Source organism: Gopherus evgoodei, chromosome 9, assembly GCF_007399415.2.
Source record: "Gopherus evgoodei ecotype Sinaloan lineage chromosome 9, rGopEvg1_v1.p, whole genome shotgun sequence".
Lineage (NCBI taxonomy): Eukaryota > Metazoa > Chordata > Testudines > Testudinidae > Gopherus > Gopherus evgoodei.
In genome coordinates, this window is record NC_044330.1 from 32,893,362 (window position 1) to 32,918,296 (window position 24,935).

At 41.1% G+C, this 24,935-nt stretch overlaps 1 protein-coding gene across 1 annotated transcript in view; it reads left to right on the top strand.

Annotated features, from left to right (window-relative positions):
• PCOLCE2 (procollagen C-endopeptidase enhancer 2) overlaps positions 1 to 21,048 on the top strand; it is a 41,426-nt gene extending 20,378 nt beyond the window's left edge. The window contains exons 6-9 of the mRNA XM_030576345.1: positions 8,055 to 8,206; positions 14,780 to 14,863; positions 18,491 to 18,658; positions 20,490 to 21,048. Coding sequence (XP_030432205.1) covers positions 8,055 to 8,206; positions 14,780 to 14,863; positions 18,491 to 18,658; positions 20,490 to 20,620 — 535 coding nt within the window. The 3' untranslated portion in view covers positions 20,621 to 21,048. The remainder of the gene's footprint in view (positions 1 to 8,054; positions 8,207 to 14,779; positions 14,864 to 18,490; positions 18,659 to 20,489) is intronic.
• Positions 21,049 to 24,935: the final 3,887 nt, after the last annotated feature.

A 24,935-nucleotide genomic window follows, 5' to 3' on the forward strand; every position in this document is an offset into this window, starting at 1 on the left:
TAAAAAAAAAAAAAAAAAAAAGTCTTCCTCCTGGTAACTTTCCAGGCTACTTTAGCACAGCCTTCCAAGACTCCTTTCCAAAGTCTTATCAGTCTGGCCTATTCCTTGAGCTTTTCCAGTTCCTTCCAGGCTCATGCTCAGAGAAATACCAATTGAATGCTATCACAATGCCCCATACCCAGTCTTGCCTCATCCCTGCAGTTTCTCTTTATGTTCTCTGGAATGCCTTCCCAGTGTTCCTTGAAACAACCTACACAATTCCCAGGGTCCCTCAGGGATCCTCCTTGAATTCTACTTGGAGCAGGGATATACAGGCCAGCCCTTAAAAGGCCAGTATGCCCTGTAACAATATTCTATTGGAAAACATTATTTCCAAAGATGGTTCATAGTAATATTTAGTTTCTTTCACTCTGTGTACTGAAGCACAAGTCCAAGGTTTAAATATGGTATTTTTATGATCTCAATTAATCTCTGTTATGGGTTCTGTAGCATTCTATATCAATGCTCTTTCCATGGTAATGCACAAAGCCCATTCCAAAAATTACATGAAGTGAGGCATTTGTGCCTCAGATGCCCCCAAATTTTTCCATTACAAACACATGAAGTCTTTATTTTAGGATCCTGTAAGTCTGCTGTAGACCTCAGCTACCTGATTCCACCATCACATTTTGAGCAGCTGCTACCTAATTCTGTATTCACTATTAACCATCTTAATTATGGTAATTTTCTCTTCAGCCTTGTCTCATTCTCTGGGACCACTGCTCACCTTCCCTTCAGTTAGTGCCTATGGTTGTACTCTTGCTGCATTAGGCCTTGTGTGTTACATTATGTAGCACTATCTGCAGTGATGCATGTTAACATCAGAGGACTCAGACATCAATGGCACAATCCCATGGCCTAGGATGAACCCGAAAAACATAAGGCAAAGAGAGAATGTGCTTCTGCTCCAATTAATTTACATATTGAATTCAGATGATGAACTCACAAATGGGTTGCCTGAGTTTATTGATCCTTAAACTACCAGAAGTTTTTCACCTTGCTAGTCAAATGAATATGATAGAATATTGTCTATAAGCATTTGGGACAACTTGAGGGTTAGCGCATGGTCTATTTTGAAGTATGACAGTAATTATTAATTTTTTTCCTCACGACATTCATTAGTTAATATATATCAGCAAGGGGCTGATGTTTATGGATTCTTAGTTTTGCCATTTACATTTAATAATATTTTCTAAATCAACATTCATATATTGTCAAAATGTGATGCATGATTGATTTTCTTCTGCTCTGAGATATTAACATGATGCATACATATCTCATTCTTACCATAAGTCTCATATGTAGTTATGTTACTGCCAGAACTAAAACCCAGAAACTGTGAAAAATTCTTTACTGCATAACTATCAGAGCTCCCTGAGAAAAGCCTCTAAAAATACAGCTCTAATGAGGAGTTGTCTGGAGTTAAGTGCACTCAGCCTGAAAGAAGCCAACCAATGGCACTGTAATTATATAATCAGGTCTTTAAAGCTGGCAGTAGTAAGTCTTAATTATTCTAGAAAATGTGTAAAGTTTCTACGTGAGGTTAGTAATTTAAGTATAGCTCTTCAGCTATAGTGTGGCTTCTTGATGCTGAACTATTTCAAGAGATGCCATGTTGCATTTTGTTTCAAGAAATACAAGCTTTAAAAAAAAACAAACAAAAGTCTATATTATTTGAAGGGAGTCTTACACCTAAGAATGGTCACTAGTTGAGTTATCAAGAGGAAATATTTCTTTATACAACAACTCTTTCAAATGAAAAGTTTGATGGACTGAGACAAATTGTCCTTTATGATTATTTATACTATACTTTCATTAGAATAGGTTTTTGGTGGGTCCATACAAAAAGACAGTTTTGTTTGTGAATTGTCCTTCAATACAGCTCAGTTAGTAACTACTGTTATTAGACTTATTTTGAAAAAGACCCTTCTAAATTAAAAATTTAATCGTTTGTAATAATTCCAGAAAACAGAACAGTTGGATGTTCTTTCCCCCACATGTAATGTTTTGGAATTAGAATAATAAAAAAGAAATTTAACAAAATCAAGTTTCCTTAGAAGTAAAGGTCTGTTAGTCCCAGGGATCAGTGAAAAGGAAGTCTCTTCTAATCTTTTTTCCCTTCCATTTTTCACTTCCCCAGGCAGAAGCCACATACATGAGTGACCTGTGTGTGTAAAATTCCGGAGTTAAGATGTCTTCTAACAGTTACTCTAGTTACAATTCATTAGTTGCTTGGCAGTACCAGGAATCAAGGGTAAAATCTTGGCCCTGTTGAAATGATTGGGAGTTTTGTCATTGATTTCAATGGAGCTAGGATTTCATCCTGCATATTTGGTTAACTTTATTTTTCTCCAACCACTAGGATTGGCTCCATGTCTAGAGTTTGGGGCTTTAATTTAACTGTCTGAGACCAAAGACATTTTGTCAGCCGTATGGTCAAAGGTCCATCATTGTAGCACAACTAAAAACAGTGGTACTATAAAAAGTGCCTGATGTTGATAACAAAGAGCTTTGCACATGCTGGACCAGGTTCTCCATTATGATCCAAACCCTTCATGCTGCTCAGGTGGTGCAAAGGGATCAGGTTTGGCTGTAATTGGACAGCAGAAAGTTTCCCTGGTATTCATAATGATACTGCTCTGTTACTGCAAGTTACATCTTATAACTTTATGTGAAAACAAAAATGGATTGTTGTGTTGCAATAGATCAGTGACAACGGTTTTATGCTATAAATAAATGTGAAGAACTTTGTAGCAATTAGAGCAGGGGACTGAGGGTTAATAATCTTGCTTTGTTTTTGTGCCTTGGTCATTCCTATGTCCTTGACCTAGCTACCTGGGGCCTGATTCAACTCCTGTTCACCTCAGTGAAAATTAATATGATCCTCCTCTTAACCCTTCATTTCTCTATCTATAAAGTGACACAGTATGTACCTTACAGGGTAATGTGAGTCTCCATTAATATTTTTAAGCGCTTTGAGGACCCTTAGTGACTACTTGTATAGTTCCAGCAACTTGTATAGTTCTAGCTTCTTCTGATCTTCAATTTTATTTATTTTGCTTCCTTTTCTGTCCCTACTTCCCTTACCCAAAATAAGCAAACAGAAAATAACAAACCTGTAACCCCTTTATCTGTTCTCCAGCCACCACACTTAACACTCACTTAAAATCACTACCAGTACATCAAAGCAATCAGCTGTGCACAGATCCTGCCGACTACGCCACTGTAACAATGCTGGTTCTGACGAGACCCAAGAGTGCCAGTTCAGGACAAATTGCTTAAAACAGGGCTGTTACAGCCAAAGGCTGGGGTTTTTCCAAACCAAAGACAAACCAAACTACCCAGACAAAGAGGACTTTGGTCTCAACCCACTGGCTAACCACAAGTCACACAAGCAATTCCCTTAAACACTCCAGTTTCCTAGTATCACCATCAGTGCCACTCGTTATGAGGACAAATGGTTATGAAAACCAATACTCCAGTAAAAGAAAAAGGGTTCTCTTGATCCCAAAGGACCAAGCCCCAGACCCAAGTCAATATACAAATCAGATCTTACCCACAAATCACGCTGTTGCCAGTCCTTTAGAATCTAAAATCTAAAGGTTTATTCATAAAAGGAAAAAGATATAGAGGAGAGATAAAGTAATGGCAAAGTCTTGGTTCAGGCTTGTAGAAGAGAGAGAATAAACTGCAGGTTCAAATCAAGTCTCTGGAGTACATCTACAGCTGGGATGGGTCATTCAGTCCTTGGTGTCGAGCTTCCGTTTGTAGCAAAGTCTCTCCAGAGGTAAGAAGCAGGATTGAAGACCAGATGGAGATGAGGCATCAGGCTTTTATAGTCTTTTCCAGGTATAAGAACACCTCTTTGATCTTACTGTGGAAAATTACAGCAAAATGGAGTCTGGAGTCACATGGGCAAGTCCCTGCATACTTTGCTGAGTTACAGAGGCATAGTCATGCTAGAATCCACAGAACCGGGTCAGTTAAGCTTTGGGTCAGAACCCCACGCTATCCAAATTTGAATTTTGGAATTGAGAGCTTGGTTGGTTACACTGCAGTTGCAATAGATGAGCAAAGAGCATATGAAGGCCATGGTGAAAAAGCCTTGGAAGATTTGTGTTCAGAAAAGAGGATAAGTTTTAGAAAGAAAGCTACAAATCAAGATCTGTTAATGGCCAGTGATCAGGGGACAAGAGCGCAGCCCTTACCTGAGGCTATAGAAGATGCAGAAAAATTAGAGTGCAGAAGGCAACGAATAAACTGCAACTTGAGCATGAAAGGAATCTAGCAGATCTTTGATTGCTGGAAAAGCAAAAAATAGCTGAATTAGAAAGAGAAGCTGCTGAGAGAGACTGGAGCACAGAAACCTCCTTGGGAGCTGCCACCCGATGTGCCAAAACTACCTCTGTTCCTGCCTTCCCTTCCAGCTCGGAACCCCAGCACCCTGTCTTGCTGAATCAGACACTCCCGTCTGCTCCAACACAGACCCAGGGTTGGATTTACTTGCCCCAAAGCTGCAGGTTTACCTGAAAGCAGCTAACAGAAATGTTCCTGTCTTTAACACTCAGGTGCCCAACTCCCAATGAGGTCTAAACCCAAATAAATCCATTTTACCCTGTATAAACCTTATACAGGGTAAACTCAAATTGTGCGCCCTCTATAACACTGACAGAGAGCTATGCACAGTTGTTTGCCTCCCCCAGGTATTAATACATACTCTGAATTAATTAATAAGTAAAAAGTGATTTTATTAAATACAGAAAGTAGGATTTAAGTAGTTCCAAGTAGTAACAGACAGAACAAAGTAAGTCACCAAGCAAAATAAAATAAAACGTGCAAATCTATGTCTAATCAAACTGAATACAGATAATCTCACCCTCAGAAATGCTTCAGTAAGTTTTTTCCTCAGACTGGACCTCTTCCAGGCCTGGGCACAATTCTTTCCCCTGTACAGCTCTTGTTCCAGCTCAGGTGGTAGCTAGGGGATTCTTCATGATGGCGCCTCTCCACTCTTTGTTCTGTTCCACCTCTTTATATCTCTTTTGCATAAGGCGAGAATCCTTTGTCCCTCTCTGGGTTTCCACTGCCTCCTTCTCAATGGAAAGACACCAGGTTAAAGATGGATTCCAGTTCAGATGACATGATCACGTCACTGTAAAACTTCATTGCCCACTTGTCAGCACACATGTATACAGGAAGACTTACAGGTAAAACACACCCATCTGCAGACAATTGTCCTGGTTAATGGGAGTCATCAAGATTCCAGACCACCATTAATGGCCCACACTTTGCATAATTATAATAGGCCCTCAGAGTTATATTTCATATTTCTAGTTTCAGATACAAGAGTGGTAGATTTATACAAATGATCACACTCAATAGATTATAAGCTTTGTAATGATACCTTAAAAGAGACCTTTTGTATTTAGCATATTCCAATTACATTATATTCACTGATTAGCATATTTTATAAAACCATATAGACTGCAACTGTCACAACTGGTGTTTCTGATGGACACATTTATAACAATGTATTATGTCCCCTGCTCCTCTAATGAAAAGCCAGGTGCTATGGAGCACTGAAAGTGCAGGAAGTGAATAGACTCAAAGGACAGTAATGAAAATATTAGCTTTATGAAAGAGGGGTTACATTTTGAGGCTCCCTTCAATAATTACACAAGATAGAGCTCATTAACCAATTGTTACAAATAACATAAAACCACTGTAACAGAACTGATGCACTTCAGGAGTACATTTGTATTGGATTCATGCACTCTTCATGTGTTTGCAGACATTTTACTTTCTACCTCATAGGGCACTCTAGGTGAGCAATTCGCTATAACCTTGCACCTGATTATGTCTTACAAATCACTATACCATACTATAAATCAAGATTATACTGAAAACCTGCAATTTAATAGGATCTTTTTCAGTAATCATAATTTTTTAAACATTCCCAGTAAGTAGCAAAGTCTAGTACAAACAATAGCAACAGTGTCCCTAGGCAGTTAAGCTAATACAGTTGAAAAGATTCTTCTCCTGCTAGCCAGAAGTGTAATCTTGTTATAAGTAACTAGTATCACCTGTGCAGTATTAATGTAATTCAAATAAGATGAGGACGTGATGTGCATAGATAGGTCAAATATCCCTCAGATGTTTATTTTTACTGCTAGCTTTTACATAGTGAATACTCAAGGTTCTTGTAATTTCACTGGTGTGTGCCAACTTTGTGGCAAAAGAGCAAATTCTGTGCAACTCCAGAATCAGCTCTTTGATGCAGAATTCCAAATAACCAGAGAGAGAGAGAGAGAGAGAGTGTGTGTGTGTCTTAAGCCAACAATTAACTGAAGTCATATTTCACTTATGGAATATCAGCCAAAAATGGAAATATTCACAGGTTTTATTTTAAGGGCCTAATTAGGAATATTAAGAACGGCCACTTAAGGCTTATGAAAAAAACAAACATCTATCAGATTTGTTGAGTGGTAGAGAGGCAGGCAAAATAATTTTATAAGATTTACTTTTTAAATCCATTTCTTCTCTTCTTCCTCTCGTAAGAATATTTTTCTTTTTGTTTCTATTGTCTTTCCCATTCCTACTCTTCCCTTGTGACCCTTCTTTTGTATGTAAAATGCATATTAACAATTATTAATGAAAATCAAATGGATGTCTCCAAAAAATGCAAAAGAAGTAGGAGAGGGGAAAGGAGAATGCACTGCTGCCACCCAATACATGACAGGATTGGCTGTGGCAGCAAAAAACATAGTGACAGAAGTTCTTATTGAATTACAGTAGTACCCTGAGGTAATCAGCATTGGGGTCCCACTGTGGTAGGTGCTATACAAACACTATTGATGAAATGGTAACTATTTAACAGAGGTATCCACAATCATATGTATTAAATTTATACATTACATTTAAACCCCACAACAAAACTCAGTTAGCTGTGCTGAGATTTGGGGGTATATACCCAATTATTGAAAAAAAGCTAAACCCATAGAAGGCTATAATACCTGAACTTTTCCTTTACTTACTGTTCTACTTTTCCAGGAGTTTCAGAATCCAATATTGAATTCAATTTCTCCATCTTTTCAAAAATGAATAGTAGATTTTTCATTTGAGTTTGAAAAAAAGACTTTTCCCTATATTAGCCAGTTACCAAGGACTTTTGAAATGTTTCCCTCCTTTTCATTAGTCATTCTTGCTCTTTTTTCATGGTGTTGCTGTGAAGTCAAAGCTGAATTTAACATTCATTTTGAGATCAGTCTTAAAAATATGGGATTTATGATTAATTGTATGATAAAACAGAAAGAGCTGGGTGATGAACTTATCTCTGATCCAAGCATGAGTATCTGAAATGCGAGCAAACACTACCAAAAAATGAGTTGTAGTTAGCCTTGATTTATTCTTCTCCCCATCCTAAGCAGCCCCTTTGAAACCAAAGGTGCTGCATGGGTGTAAGGCCCCTATTTCGATATCACTTATACACATGCTTAACATTACGCTCAAGAATAGTCCCCATGAAGTCATATCTTCAGAATATTTGTTAGCAGAGTGTCAGTGTGAAGGGAATGGCACTAGTCATGTGCATAAAGTAACATGTGCATAAATCTTCGCAGGATCAGGCTTAACTGATAGAATAATTTGCCTTTCAATCAGTGACTGGTATATTGAACTGCTTTTGTATATATATTTCCAGTTAAAGTTTTCTTGAGTGAGTCTCCTGAAAACAGTTTCCCATAACAATGAAAATTACTGTCACCTACTGAAAATAATACTGTAGCTCTTCGGAACACTATGGCCTAATAGATAGATAGAGCGCAGGACTGTGACTCAGACCTGGGTTCTATTTCTGCCAGTGCCATTGGCCTGCTGGGTGACTTTGGGCAACTTTCATCACCTCTGTGCCTCAGTTTCCCTGTTTGTAAAATGGGGATAATGCATTTTGTGCTATGAATGTTATAAAAATTTCCTGGTTTAAAGGCATACAACCAAAGTCTTCTCTTCTGTTTCAGGCCCATTATATCTGAACGAAACGAGTTGCTCATTCAGTTCTTGTCTGATTTAAGTTTAACTGCTGATGGCTTTATTGGTCACTATAAATTCAGAGCCAAAAAGTTACCCACAACCACAGCTCCAGCTACGACCACTCCCCCTGCAACAGCAAGTAAGTTGTACTGGTTTTATTTTATAATGAAGAAGAATTCACTCCAGGAAAAGGAAAGATGAAGGGAAACTGTAGTAAAAAACATGTGAAAAAGCAGAACTTGGTTTTGTGGTTTGTTTGTATTAAAAATGTTGAGGGAGTGGATGAAAATTAATGTACCCAGGGGAGTCACTAGAATCCATTTAACATCATTAAAGAAAACTCCTCCAGTCTAGAGTTTCCTGTGCCTGTAACTGTCACAGGTGAGAAAAATGTTAGCTCAGAAAGTCTGAAGTAGCATTTCCTACATTTGCTCATTTTTCTGGCAGTTAGCAAATAAGTAACTTTCACCATAGTACTCACGTAGTGCAATGCAGGACTGATTTCTTGTTTATGCTAAATAAAATTCTGGTTACCCTTCTGAAAATTGTTTCGGTTTAGACTTCTGAGGAAACCATGAAATCGTTTCAGGATGAGTTTGTATGTAAAAATTGACCGTACTTGTCTCTGTTTGTCCAGTTGGTGAGATCTAACAAATGGTGCAGACGCCAGCTGAATTCTCATTACACCCTACTGGCAACATCACAGCAATGTTTTATCTTTTGGGTTAGGTTTGTGCAGAAGATTGTGGCGGTGTTTTGTAAAAGAAATATGCAATACTAAAAAATGAGAGCATCCCTTTTATACTTGCCTAAATATAGACCAGGGGTCAGCAACCTGTCAGAAATGGTGTGCCAAGTCTTCATTTATTCACTCTTATTTAAGGTTTTGCGTGCTGGTAATACATTGTAATGCTTTTAGAAGGTCTCTCTCTATAAGTCTATACACTATTGTTGTATGTAAAGTAAACAAGTTTTTAAAAATGTTTAAGAAGCTTCATTTAAAATTAAATTAAAATGCAGATCTTAGCAGTTTAGTGCAGTGGTTCTTAACCTGGGGTGCACGCACTCCCTGGGGCAGGGCCGGTGCAAGGATATTTTGCTCTCTAGGCGAAACTTCCACCTTGCCCCCCCCCCCCAACATCAGTTCATTGTGGGGCAAATCCTAACGAGCCTTTATAGACCTCCGGGACCAGCCATGCCCAGGGGCTGCTCCCCAGACCAGGTTCCCCCCTCCCCCCCCGAGCTCCCCTGGAGGGTGCACAGCCCCACCGTAAGCCCTCCCCACCCCACCCCACCCAGGTAGCCCCTGCTCTGAGTCCACTCACTGGCTTTGCTGGGCTTGGGCCACTGCAGCAGCTTGGCAGGGAGAAGCCACCTTACGGAGGCATCAGAGAGCCAGACTGTCCCACTTACGGGAGCAGCGAGCCCCAGCCATGGAGGAGCCGGCGTGGTGCAGGGGGGCAGCAGCCTTGCAAAGGCGGCAGCAGTGCCACTAGTGGGGAGCAGCTGCACCCCCACACCCCTCCTCTCCAGACTGTGGACCGGTGCCCCTGCAGGCTTCAGTGGATGCATGGGGGCGCCAGCCCCCATGCATCCCCCAGCTCCCCCTCGCCTAGGGTTACCATATTTCAACAATCAGAAAAGAGCAGAGAGCCCTGCCCTAGCCCCGCCTCCATCCACTCCCTCCCACTTCCCACCCCTATTGCCCTGGTCAGAACCCCCAACCCCCTGCTCCTTGTCCCATGACTGCCCCCTTCTGGGATCCCTGCCCTGCAGAACCCCACCCCCTACCTAAGCCTCCCTGCTCCTTGTCCCGACTGCCCTCTCCTGAGACCCCCCCCATAGCCTAACTGCCCCCTTAGGATCTTACCTCCTACCTGTCCTGACTGCCCAACCCTTGTCCACATCCCTGCCCCCAGACAGATCCCCGGGACTCCCACACCCCATCCAACCACTCCCTGCCCCCTGACAGGACCCCCAGAACTCCCAACCCATCCAACCTTCCTCCTGCTCCTTGACTGCCCCTGAGACTCCCCTTACCAGGCCCATGCCAGTCAGATGCTGGCTCCACATGGAGGCAAAACTCCACATGGAGTGCTGAGGCAGCGGGAGGGGGGGAGCTGCGAGAGGGGCAATGGCAGCCCACACTTCTGGGAGCCGCAGGACCCGAGTGCGGTGAGGTGGGAGCAGGGGGGCGTGCCTGCCTGGGCTACGTCCCGGTGTCCCCACCAAGGGGGGCTCCTGCAGCGGATGCATGCGGGCGGCTGCCTGCGCCCCAGCGGCTCACACTCCCGGGAGCTGCAGAACTCGGACACGGTGAAGGGGGAGCCGGGGGCATGCCTGCCGCCGGTCTGGGGTCCTGGCCAGTGGCCCCAGTCAGCCTCTGCCGGCCTGGGGTTCCGTTCACTCGGCCGGCCAAACGCTGAGCAGGGCCAGCGGCCGGGACCCCGGCTGGCAGCTGCATGCCAGGCAAAATTGGCTTACATGCCAAAGATGGCACACGTGCCGTAGGTTGACGACCCCTGATATAGACAGGGAGTTTAAGATCAGTGGGAAGTTTCCCATATGCTTCGCCAAAATCACCTCATTGCTGGGATTCTGAAGGGATTAATGCTTGCAATCTTCATATCCTGAATTTGAGAGATTAAATATATAACAGCAGCATTCGCACAAATTATTTATGATTTTTTTACAGTATATAGGTTGATTTGTACTTAAAACAGATCAAATTGTCATGATAAGAAAGACTTCAGAAGGGTTGTCAGAGATGTGGTGCTGAAAATATATAATGAAAAGCTGTTAAATAGTCTTTGGGAGAAAAACATTTTAAAAATCAAAATAATGAACTATAAAAGATAATTTTGATATGACAGTGGAGGAAACCCTAGTAATAACTAATGGAGTTCTTCCTCAACATAAAGTTCTCTATTTTAAGTTGTTACTTCCCATATTTGCCAGTCCCTAAACTTCTCAGCTGTCCAAGATTCAACTGTTTACATCAAGGGGCCCATTCATCTATTTTGGTAACTTTTTTTTTGTAAGCTTTATTAATTTGTTCTAAGCTTTTTAAACCAGTCCTTGTGGCACCATTGATGTTAAAAATAAAACCAGTCCACTAGTGATCTCACCGAGTATGTAGCAGACGCAGAGTTGACCACAAAGGAGAGCTTGTTGGGAAGAGACAAACAGGAAGAACTCTCAATTTGTGATCTTGTCTCCATGGCTTAGACCTGTATGACCAAAACCAACCATCCACAATTTAAACTTTTGGTGAATTACTGAATAGCATGTGGAGAAACATTGTGGATATTTTGTTGGCAACAGAAGCCTTAGTAATAACAAGCATTTATTCTCTTGCAAATCAAAATAGTTCATCCTTGCATTAGACTTGTTAAACCATTAGTGACTGCCTAACTTTTAGCAGGCATTTCCATTAACCATCATGTTTAGTTATATACATTTACAGTACCATTGTTATTAGGAAAAATGGCAGAATACTGAAAAACCATGAAGTCTTCAAAGAATTAAAAGTAGGTCAGTGACTATCAATTAAATGTTTCACATAATGCTTCATTATGAGATTTTTTTTTAAATTTCACTGTATAGGTCAAATCATGTTGCTTACAGTATAGCTACAGATAAAATTGATACCAATTAAAGGTTTAAATAACTACATCCAGACCCTCTCCAGTTCATGCTTTCCTAAACTGCAATATTTCTCATCCATACAAGCATCTTCCCACTTCTCATATGCTGTAGTGAGGTCTCGTATCAACCAGATTTTATTATTTTTACAAAATATACAGTACTACTCAACATTAACAAGTCACCGGGACCAGATGGCATTCACCCAAGAGTTCTGAAAGAACTCAAATGTGAAATTGCGGAACTATTAACTAAGGTTTGTAACCTGTCCTTTAAATCGGCTTCGGTGCCCAATGACTGGAAGTTAGCTAATGTAACGCCAATATTTAAAAAGGGCTCTAGAGGTGATCCTGGCAATTACAGACCGGTATGTCTAACGTCGGTACCAGGCAAATTAGTCTAAACAATAGTCAATAATAAAATTGTCAGACACATAGAAAAACAAACTGTTGAGCAATAGTCAACATGGTTTCTGTAAAGGGATATCGTGTCTTACTAATCTATTAGAGTTCTTTGAAGGGGTCAAACGTGTGGACAAGGGGGATCCAGTGGACATAGTATACTTAGATTTCCAGAAAGCCTTTGACAAGGTCCCTCACCGAAGGCTCTTACGTAAATTAAGGTGTCATGGGATAAGATTGGATTGAGAACTGGTTAAAAGACAGGGAACAAAGGGTAGGAATTAATGGTAAATTCTCAGAATGGAGAGGGGTAACTAGTGGTGTTCCCCAGGGGTCAGTCCTAGGACCAATCCTATTCAATTTATTCATAAATCATCTGGAGAAAGGGGTAAATAGTGAGGTGGCAAAGTTTGCAGATGATACTAAACTACTCAAGATAGTTAAGACCAAAGCAGATTGTGAAGAACTTCAAAAAGATCTCACAAAACTAAGTGATTGGGCAACAAAATGGCAAATGAAATTTAATGTGGATAAATGTAAAGTAATGCACATTGGAAAAAAATAACCCCAACTATACATACAATATGATGGGGGCTAATTTAGCTACAATGAGTCAGGAAAAAGATCTTGGGGTCATAGTGGATAGTTCTCTGAAGATGTCCACGCAGTGCGCAGAGATGGTCAAAAAAAGCGAACAGGATGTTAGGAATCATTAAAAAAGGAATAGAGAATAAGACAGAGAATATCTTATCGCCCTTACATAAATCCATGGTACGCCCACATCTCGAATACTGTGTACAGATGTGGTCTCCTCACCTCAAAAAAGATATTCTAGCACTGGAAAAGGTTCAGAAAAGGGCAACTAAAATGATTAGGAGTTTGGAGAGGGTCCCATACGAGGAAAGATTAAAGAGGCTAGGCCTCTTCAGCTTGGAAAAGAGGAGACTAAGGGGGGATATGATAGAGGTATATAAAATCATGAGTGATGTAGAGAAAGTGGATAAGGAAAAGTTATTTACTTATTCCCAGAATACAAGAACTAGGGTCACCAAATGAAATTAATAGGTAGCAGGTTTAAAACAAATAAAAGGAAGTTCTTCTTCACACAGCACACAGTCAACTTGTGGAACTCCTTACCTGAGGAGGTTGTGAAGGCTGGGACTATAACAGTGTTTAAAAGAGAACTGGATAAATTCATGGCGGCTAAGTCCATAAATGGCTATTAGCCAGGAAGGGTAAAGAAAGGCGTCCCTAGCCTCTGTTCATCAGAGGATGGAGATGGATGGCAGGAGAGAGATCACTTGATCATTGCCTGTTAGTTTCAGTCCCTCTGGGGCACCAGGCATTGGCCACTGTCGATAGACAGATACTGGGCTAGATGGACCTTTGGTCTGACCCGGTATGGCCATTCTTATGTACTACATATACTCACTCACTAGTATACCCTGAAGTATCATGAATGCACACTAAATCATAGTTGACAAAATATTTTGTGATGCATTCACCCAGTCATTAATATGGATTTCATGCATACTCTCTAAATAGACAAAAGGAACAAAGAGAGAGAAAGGAAGTACTGTTTTACAGGTGGGTAACTGAGGCACAGAAGGATTAAGTGACTTCTCCAAGGTCACACAGGATATTGGCAGAGCTAGGAAACTGAACCCAGATCACCTGAGTCGCAGTGCAGTACTTTAACTGCAAGATTATCTTTTCTGTCTGAAGTAGAGGGCTGGCGCAACCCATTAGGCGACCTAGATGGTCACCTAGGGCGCTAACATTTGGGGGGTGGTGACCGCCCCAGTCATCAGCAGTATTTCGGGGGCGGGACCATCCACCACCTCTGTCGGGGGCGCCATTTCAGGGGCGGGACCTTCCGCTGCCTAGCGTGCCAAAAAAGCTGGCAGCGCTCCTGCTGAAGTATACTGTTAAGACAGCATGGCAGTGGGTAAGAAGACAAGGAGATATTTTGAATGCACGTTTCAGATCACATTATATTGTCAAATATAAATGTTATTGCAAACTGTTACTATAAATAAAAAAAGAAAAAGTTGCATTAAAAGAACATGAACAGTGATGCGTTGTAAACCCACAAAATTAAGACTATTTAGCAATAAAGCTGCCATTTTTAATGCCATCTTGGCATCCCTATTTACTCCAACACACACCCATCACTTAACATTTATACTTGAATGCATAGACACAACAGAGATTAATTAAGGCGGCACTTGCATATTTTATGACTTTGCCACCAAATATTTCCTAAAAAATGGATGCCTTATAGACAGGTTTTAGTTGTACCCCTGACAATTTATTGTGTGCAGTTATGTAACCTCACAAACCAAGTGGGAAGCTGAAATCTCTACATTTATAGTATGCATTCTGGATTGTACAAGGCGTTTTCAATTCTGTTCAGTTAATACGGCCATTAAAACAGATAAGTGAAGACAACATGTATATAATAAAAAAGGTCCAATAAAGACTGGGTGAGGAAGTTGAAAGAAGACGACTATTGAAATCATCTTCAGGCATTTCATCCCTTAGAATCCCAAATCTAGTTTTGCAGATTGAAAACGCCAGGAAGAATCTTGAAAATATTATTTAGAATGTTTAAATACACTCAATATCAATTTTACTCATTTACTTTTTTGTCCTATGAAAAAAAGCTTTGAAACCTACAATTGCCCTCTGCCAGCAAAAATGTAGAAGGAATGGGACTCTTGAGAGCAATTACTGTTCAAGTAACTTTGGTAAGAACAACAAAGTTTATTTCTTTATAATTAGTGACTTGGGGCTATGTGTTTAGTCTCTGAGGAATTACAGAGAATGTGGTTGTAAATTTCCATTAGTATTCAAAGAAATGTTTTCATATCATCATACTCTCTCTCCCTTACGTATCTATGACTCAGTACATTCCTGGAGATGTTTTTAAGTAAAGACAGTGAATGTGTATCAGAAACAAACATACTTTCTCAGTCTAAACACAAATGACTACACAGAAGGTGAACTGTTGCGATATGAAAGTGTCGATTCAGGTACTGCGTTGGCATGCTGTCCTGCTGGAACAGCCTGTATATCTTTAATTCATGATATGTTTTCTGTACATACTTGCACTACTCGCTATTCCATAATTCAGTTTGTAGATAGTCAAAATATTTTTTTAAATAACCTAAGGCGAAATATGGAGAAGCTGTGAAAGTTTATGAGCCATACTTTTCTTATTCAGATATAAATCACTGGTGATTACCATATATACTCATTCATAAGCCGAATTTTTTAGTAAAAAAGGGAAACACCAAAGAAGGGTGTTGGCTTATGAACAGGTATAGAGGAGAGTTGGGACACACCCCCTCCCCCCAACAGAGGGAGCAAGGAGAGGCAGCACAGCTAGCAGAGACAGAAGGGAAGAGGCGAGGCCAGAGTCTCTCCACTTCTGGCCACGCTGCTCTCCCCCCAGCCTCCGAAGCAGCTGCAGCCATGCCGCTCGGCCCCACCCCTCCAGAGCAGGCTGTGGCCACACCGCCCAGCCCGCTCCGGAGCACACTGTGGCTTTGCCACCCGGCCCAGCCCACTGGAACATGCTGTAGCCACGCCACCTGATCTGGCCCGCCAAAGCAGGCTGTGGCCATGCTGCCCAGCCTGCCAGAGCAGCTCTAGCCAGGTCAGAGACATCCTCCCCTGGCCCTCCTCAGATAAGGTGGGAAGGGATGGGATGAGGAGAGTGTGGGGGTCCCAGGCTAGGGATGGGATCATGTGGGGGGTGGTCACAGGGGTTACTCCCCTGACTCCTAGCTTCTTCTCCCCCAAAAAAATTTCCCCACCAGTTGCTGTCCCGGTCTGTCACAGTAAGCAGCTAGGGTACTGGGACACTTTGTTTACTTAAATTTACCTCTGTGCCTGTGGACGCTAGAAGTAAACAAACCATCTCGGCCCACCAGCAGCTTATCCTGATGGCCCGGGAGCCAAAGTTTGATGACACCTGAATTATAGGGGCGGCTTATGAATGAGCTATAAAAATTTTTCCATTTTTACTTATCTATCTTGGGGGGCAGTCGTCTTATAAACAATCCAGCTTATGATCGAGTATATATGGTAAATGGTGTTTTAACGTATTTGCACAGTACGATCAATCAGTGACTTTGTTTAGTTACCTCCCAAGGTGATTCCTCCCATGTTACTGTTGGAAGCCTCTTTTTAAATCTCATTCCCTTCTACTGCTATTGAAACCTCATGTTGTGGCCACCATCCTCTCTGCCAAAGAACGTTGCCCACAGTAGCCTTTCAAACTAATCCAGTGAGCATATTGCTAATCGTCTTTCCTCTAGTACACTGGGTGCAACTTTGTGCCACTTCACCATAGCAAAACAGCCCTAAAGACAGCAGATTTGAGGGCCCTGGAAAAATCCCCTCACAGGTGGATCCTTAGATAGCATAAGGCCATAACGTAATGTCTTATGCAACTTCCCTTCCTGTCTGCCAACATAGTGCAAATTAGAGAAGCCTTCAGCTCTCTCTAATTTGCCCTCAGTGCAGATTGGCTCACGCTCAGAGGGACCTGAAAATGGCCTTAAGCCATGGTGTTTGCTCCCTTTATTGAGCCGTGCCAACAACTTGATCACAGCCTGTGATCTGGGTCAAGGTTTTTTTGGCCATTGAGTGACACAATGCAAGGCACTTTCCTTCTATACCGTAGGGCAAGTGAACAGCTTTTAATACTTCACCCAGCTTCTGATGCCTTGAAGTTTGTTCCTCTTTAAAGTAAGAGTAAGATTACTGAAATGTTTGTATATATGATCTAGGGTTTGAATTAATGCAGAAGTTTTAAATTTTGCTGGCTTTGACACCCTTGGAAAATAAGAGCAATTTCTTTTTTTATATGTATTGCATACCTGTAATATTTGGTAGCTGATCTTTTAGAAGTATGTTTTCTTAGTCTCCATTAATGTAATATCTATAGTGCTATTGTGATGAGACTTCCACCACATATAACTGTAAGAAGTTCTAAATTAAAACAATACATCATTTCACAAATGTTTGATCTGAACTGTTGGTTACACCAATGTTTAAACTATTCAGTCAGCATGTATTAGATAATTCAGGATCTATTTGAGCTCATTCGAAGGTGAACTGCAAAGGAGAAAAATAGTTGTACCATTTATTGTTCCTTTCATAATTACGGCCTAAAGTTTGCTTCTGCTTGTTTCTTTACATTAGGAATATTAGGTCATGTCTCCTTCTTGCTGAGGGCTCTTCAGAGGATTAGAAAACTAGAGTTAGGATAGTGACTTTATGTAGGTTTAAATTTAAGTGGCAGTCTGTGAATTACTAAAGTCAGTGGAGTTCCATAAATATAAAAACAGTGCGAGATCAGAGTCAGGCCCTAAAATGCACCATTGCCTTTTGACACTGAAGAAAACTGCAGTTCTGCTTTCAGCCTATTGTCATGTCACTATCCCACTCCATTTCTCCAGTCCTCCAAAGAGCTCTCGAGCAAAAACAGGGATGACAAGACCTGATATTTCTATTGGGGGAAGAAGGGGAAAAATCATCCAAAAGAGTGTACTAAACTTTAGAGGTTGTCTTTATGTAGCTTAAAGAGTAAGTGAAAAGGCACGTTTTTCTTGCTTTGCAGTTCAACTTCTAAAGGAAAGTGTAGGTGTTTTGTGCAGCCTAGCAGCCTCACAATTCAAACAGCAGGTGGGAGGTTCTTACTATAAATATACTATAAACAGGTTTGATTTTCTGTTTCTCAGAGATCCTACATACCCACAAGTTCTGTTGACATCAGTGGGATCTGTGGGCGTTCAGCATCTCTGAAAAATCAGGTCAAATATATTTTATTGGGCATGTGAGCTTAGTGGTGCCTCTTCCTTCTCAAAAAAGAGATATGGGCGATGCAGGAGCCTAGTGTAAGATAATTAAATAATAATGAGTAAGAATTTCCAACTGTTTTAAAAATCAGAAAGAAAAAATAAGAGTTAATAAAGTCTGACCTCCTGTGATACACAGGAAGTCAGACGAGATGATATGGTGGTGGGTCCCTTCTTAAAAAAAATAACTAACATAATAGAGTTTAAGTATCAAAACTTAGAACTGGATTTCCAGATTGTTGGTGTTTTCTGGAAACAGTTCAATTTTTGACAGACCTCAATATGATCACCAAACTTTACTTATAATGCATGACCCATTCGAGGTGCTGGGCTTTTTGCAATGTTGCAGCTCTCATTTTGGTGGCTGATAATGTATTTCTGTTACCTTCTTACCCTGTAAAAATAAGCAAGAGTTAAAGGGGCATCCATCAAGACTGACAGATCAAAAAATTTAACCTTCTATAAGAATAAACATGATACTGAAAACTAATATATTCTTTCTTCTAGTAATAACAGGAACTGTTATCACAGCAGTCCCGCGGGGCGGTAGCTTACATGCAACAATATCAATCATAAATGTATATAAGGAAGGAAATTTAGCAATCCAGCAAGCAGGCAAGAATATGAGTGCCAAGATCATTGTTGTTTGTAAGCAGTGCCCTCTCATCAGGAGAGGTAAGTAAACGAGACAAATAACTGATTTAGGTTTCTGTAAAACTTTGCTCACCATGGCTTCCATTTTCATAGCTCTACTAACAATTTTAATTAGTCAGCTAATGTATCAGAATTATTAATTTCAAGAAAAAACTATCTAATGGTATAATGCATTTTTACAGTTGTTTTCAGAATCACTTGATCCAAATGACAGACTTCATAGATAAACATCTACTTAATTGTAAAAACCTCGATATAGACTTTAAATCCGATACATATTGTAGGTGAAACAATTCTTACAGCTTCATTGATGCAGTGGTTCAGTATCATTATATGATTTTAATAAAATCAACAGGAACTTGTTTTGGTGTTCCCAAATAAAGCTTAACTAGATTTAGCTTAACTAGATTTGGTGTTCCCAAATAAGCTTAACTGGATTTTGGTATTTGGGAGCCTGTTTTCACATGCAGTTATTTAGATAGGGAAAATGCGAACAGGTTAAACCTAAGAGTACTCAATATGACAACCAAGAGCACATTTGAAAGCACGATGACCTCTCCTCCTCCATAGCTGTTCCGTACTGATTTACCTAATACCTCCCTACCTCAACTACAGGCAGTCTAATAGTAACAAACCCACTCGATATCAACTAACATCACTATAGCTGTACCAAACAAAATTCTGTATCAAGTATGTCAACCAAGGCACCAGCCAATAAAATGTAATCAAGTTGGCAAGTGTATCATTATAAGAAATGCTTAGACAAGGTTTCATAGTAACAAGAAATTGAGAACAGACCTCAACCCTGCCTTCCGAGTAAGCTGTAGTAAAAAGCAACAAAGAAACCAAAAATGGAACCAGAACAGGAAATATCAGAATAATTTAACCAGAGTATAAAGCAAAACACTCAGTATGCCACTGGTATTTCCAACAAGTATCCAAAATGGCCAGCACCTAAGAAGAAATCCTAGTCAGAAATTAATTTTTGCTTTTATCTTTTGCTGCCTGGAATCAGGATATCTGGGAGATATAACAAATGTCCTTGATGAAGCAAACTGATTCCCTTTAAACAAACACAGTGGTGGATTAGCCACGGGACCATGCCCGGGGGCCCTCACCAACTGGGGGGGCCCCAGAAAAAGTCCGCCATCAGAGGTGGAAGCCCAGAGCTCCAGCCACCAGGCAAGGGAAAGCCCCCATGCCCCAACTCCACTCCGCAGCAGCAACACTGGATGGGCAGGGAAATCCCCCCACTGACCTCCAATCCCATCCCTGGCACAAGCTGCAGGATAGGGGAAGCCCCCCCAGCAGCCTCCAACCCTGTCAGAAGCTCCTGCATGGGGGAAGCCCAAGCACCCCACACCCGTTCCAGGCAGAAGCTGTGGGGCTGCAGAGGAAGCTCCCATGCCCAACCCCGAAGTGCCGGGCGGGTGGGGAGGGAGAAGCCCCAGTGTCCCGACCCTGGTCCCCCGCAGAAGTGCAGGAGACAGCAGGGGAAGCCCCAGCACGTGGGTCCCCGCTGTGGCCCTGGGACTGGAGGATACTTGTGACAACTGGCTTTTAAAATCATATCTGTCAATGTATATGAGCTTATTAGACACATTTAAACTGGATGAGACACATTCTTCTCTAAGTAAGAATCAAACTAGCTGAGTTAGGACTTAAATTACATAAGGTTGTTTTCAGAGGACAGATTGCCCAACTTGTAGCCAAAACTTACTTTTTAACAGAAAGTGGGGGATGCACCTTGTATGCAATGTATGCAGCACTACCTGTGGAAACAAGAGTGGAACTATTCTTTCCAAGTGATGTTTAGAAAGAGATTTGTCTTACGTCACCTTCCTTTCTGTAGGTCTAAACTACATCATCATGGGTCAGCTGGAAGAAGATGGCAGAGGTAAAGTCCTACCCAACAACTTTATCATGAGTTTCAAGACTAAGAACCAAAAGATTCTGAACACCTTGAAAAACAAACGATGTTAAAATGTGAATCCCCTGTACTTGCATTCTGTCATCTCTTTGTGAGGAACAATTTTCATACAGTAAAAAATCAGGAAGATAAAATTGACCATAACCAAAAAGATCTTGTCAGTCTACTGTCCCTTACATATAACCATGTAACTGGCACTGTCAATTACATAAATATATAGAGGAGAATAGATCCCTAATTTTAAACTGCAAGATTTGCAGCATAACCATCTGATCTGAAGCATACCAAATTCTGACTCCTTTGAAGCTGTTAATTTATACTTGTCTCAGAAGGATTTTTTTAGGAATGAGTTATGTGCCGATATAAAATAAGTGCAATATTTATAGTAATTCATTTTAACTTAGCTTTTTCTTCTAAAGTTGTTCTATTATATGGGTTCTTGCATTATTATCTATGCTTAATAAAATATTTTAAAACCTCATGATACACCAAGGAATTATAAAATTCTCCATGTATTTAGTGGGGCATGCTAAAAATAGGAAATCTCTGATCATTTACATGCTTGTGATGCTCTGGGACTGGCATAGCAAGAGTGGCACCACACTTTCTTATAGCATTTACATGAAAGTCAATGGGAATTGGATTAGGGCTTTAAAAAATCTGAAACTACTACAATACAATGCTTTTATCTAGTGATGTTTTATCTACATTATTTTATTTTTCAGTATTTCACAAATAAAAGCCAAGTGATATTGTTAGCCTTCACTACATAGGTAAGGGCTGGAAACCAGTCCAGGCCCACTGAACTACACCTGCAAACAGTATGCTTTTGTCTTTCATAGAATGGGAGACCAAGATTCAGAATGACATTCAGCTTAGTACTGGGAATGCAAATGGTAGTATAGCTGTCCCCATAGGCTGATGTGGAAGAAAGAAGTGCTACGAAGTAAGAGAGATTCATTTTCTGTTAGACAGTATTCCCACATCATCAGCCTTTATACATAAAGGAAAGGAGATGACTGGCAGGGAGATGCTTGTGATATAACGCCAGTTACTGTTGTCAGTTCTGTCCGTTGCATCTTGTCTGATCCTTATTCTGAAATAAAAACTCAAGTTAAAGTAGATGGAGGAATGTAGATTTCAGTGAAACATGATGGAGGAACTGAACAACAGGTCTGTGGAAGGCAGACGAACTGTTATTTCTGGTTCTACAACTACACAAAGCCTGAACTTTGTCACTGACAAATTGTATGTGGTAATAGAAGCTCAGGCTTCCTTGAGTGCTTAAGAAATTATCATCCTTTACAATAAATACTGTCGAGAGGTCAGTTTATCCCTTGGATCCTCGGATTAAAAAGGTGACTTTAAACATAACCAAATAAAAAGAGAGAATTCTTAAAGAGACACCAATTTGAAAATCATGTTTCTAAAATGTTTCCCTCCCCACCACTGTTTGCATTATGGTAGTGCCTAAAGACGCCAACAGAGATTGACATCCTATTATACTAGAGATTGTACAGAACAAACACACAATGAATGTAAGAAAGTTCCTGCTCTTTAGAGTTAACACAGAAAAATGGGGGAGGACATAGAGATGAAATGATTTACCCAGCAGTTCAATGATAGAACCAGCAATAGAACCCTGGTCTCCCTGTCTCCCCAGCCATTGCTCTACCACTAAACCAAGCTGCCTCTGCCTCTTTGGTGATCTTAAAGTGACATTTGTTTTCAAACCACATTTATAATGCTCCAGTTTTACACTTAGTTTTCAAATACTGGTTCATGTGTAGACTCTCTATGCATTCTGGTACTTGCATGCCTAAACAGCTTGGTGACATCTTTAAACTCATGCAGTGCTCTGGAAGCCATATGTACTCTCCTCTACTTACAGGATGGGGAGAGAAGAGAACACAACTGTTCTAATCTCTGTGTTAGAGACTATGTAATCAGTGGTGGGTAAACTACAGCCTGAGAGCTGCATCCGTCCCTCCAGACGTTTTAATCTGGCCCTTGTGCTCCTCCCAGAGAGCCGGGTTCAGGGCTTGGCCTGCTCCATATGGCTCCTGGAAGCAGTAGCATGTCCCCCCTCTGGCTCCTAGCCAAGGTTCCCTGCCAATGGGAGCTGTGGGGGTAGCACCTGTGGACTGGGCAGCACACAGAGCTGCCTGACTGGCAGCCTCTGTGTAGAAGCCGGAGGGGGGACATGCCACTGCTTCTGGGAGCTGCTTGAGGTAAGTGCCCCCCATGGTCTGCACCTGTGCCCCAACCCGCTGCCCCAGCCCTGATCCCTCTCCTGCCCTCCAAATCCCTCAATCCCAGCCCAGAGCACCTTCCTGCACCCCAACCCCTCATCCCCAGTCCCACCCCAGAGCCTGCACCCCCAGCTGGAGCCCTTATGCCCCCTGCATCCCAACCCCCAATTTTGTGAGCATTCATGGCCCATCATACAATTTCCATTCCCAGATGTGGCCCTTGGGCCAAAAAGTCCCCCACCCCCCGATGTAAATATTAGATATTACTTTGTGAATCACTGTTCACCAATGTATCCCCCAGCCTCACAACAGCCACTAACACGTGGGTACCTGGCTCACTTCCACAATAGATATTTTGGATGGCATCATCCCTGTACTGGTGGGCTGTTTCCCCCCCCCATCACCAACATAGGCAGTTTTGTTGGTTTGTTTTTTGGGGGGATGCTTTTCTATAATAACTGGGAGAGTCCAAAAGCTTACTACAAATCTCTTCTCTCAACTCATGGCAGAGGGGGCTCCTGACCCAGCTACTAGTCACATCCCCTCCTCATGAATTTCACAGCCTGAACATATCGCCTTATTCCCCAGGGCTTTTCTAGAAACAGCTTCTCTTGTCTTGCTGAGGAAGCCCTATTCTACATATATCCCTCATCCTGTTAAAGGATTTTCTAAATGCTAGTTTGAGATACTTAGCTGTATCTCCCCCCTTCAACCTAAAAAAACCCAAAACACCCACCCAACCCCTTTCACTGGAGCAAAGTACAACATTTTAAGAAGTAACAGACTGCTCAGGGGACAGTGATTCCAAATATAAATTTAGAAATAGTAAATTTGGCATGCAGGCACTTACATCTAGTCTGTGACAGACCAAATAGGACCAAAAGAAGATAACTAGCAGATACAAACTCTGGGAACCATTTTAGCTAGAAATAGAATGAAAGTAAAAAATCTCTGTTCTTGACCCTTTGCTAGAAATTATATTGGCATGAAGAAAGTGCTTGTTAAAAAGGAGAAGGGAATTTTCATGTACAGAATATAAAGGAGAAATTAGTTTGATCATGACAAAGATAAATTTCCTATGAGACAAAATGACAACTCACTTGAAAGGAAAGAGATAAAAGAACAACCTGAAGAAGTCAGAATACCTCAACCGTCTCATTAGCAGAAACATTTGCTGCTGTCATGCCTTATATAGTATTGCAGTTTGTATGAAGAAATTCCTAAATCCTATAGCCAAATTAGCTCTAATCAAGTTTCTTGCTGTATTATTTTTGTGTCAGTTGAGAGCATTTGTGCTGCAGTTGAGCCATGCAGACAAGTAGATGGAATCATGTGACAAGAAAAAATACCCAAGATTCTAAGTCAAGAGGCTGAAATAGCCACTAAATTAATTTCAGTAGAGAAAATGCTCCTAATGTTGGTAACAGAAACCAAATAATCCATGTAAAAGGTAATGGCAGATCCACTTGACTAAAAGTCCTGTTAATACACCAGGTGAAAAAAATGTTTCCATGTGATCCCATCACTTGCATATTGAAGGTTTACATTCTAATTTCAGAAGCCATAGTATCATCTAGAAGAATGAATTACTAGACTTGCATAAGCTCTTGCCACTGAGCTGGTGAGAGTTATTTTCTCCTCAGAGAGGCACATTTCAGTCAGGTGTTTCCAGGCTTTTTAAATACACGTTGCCTAATGGACCAATAAATGTTTCTTGGATGAAGCCCAGAAAATCTGAAAACCAAGTGTCACATCCACGCCAATACCTTAACTGAAGATCCTTTCATCAACAAATCTGTTCAAGGCTATGGCTTGAAAGGAGTCTGTAACATCGACTCCATTCTTGTGGCAGTACGAGAGAAACAGGTGTGATTTAACAGTAGGCTGTCAAGTAAGAAACAATCCATCATAAAAGCTTGAGATAGAAGTCTGAAGGATATGACCAGACTGAATATGCATCTGCCAGAAAGGTCATTTACTTGTCTCTACTTTACTTGTGCCCAAGAAGAAAGACATGAGGACCACAGCTACCTCCAAGTCCCAAATACAATGAACACACTAAAATGTATGTTGTGACCGAAGTACCATAGAGAATAAAACTCTGCTTTAGAAGAAC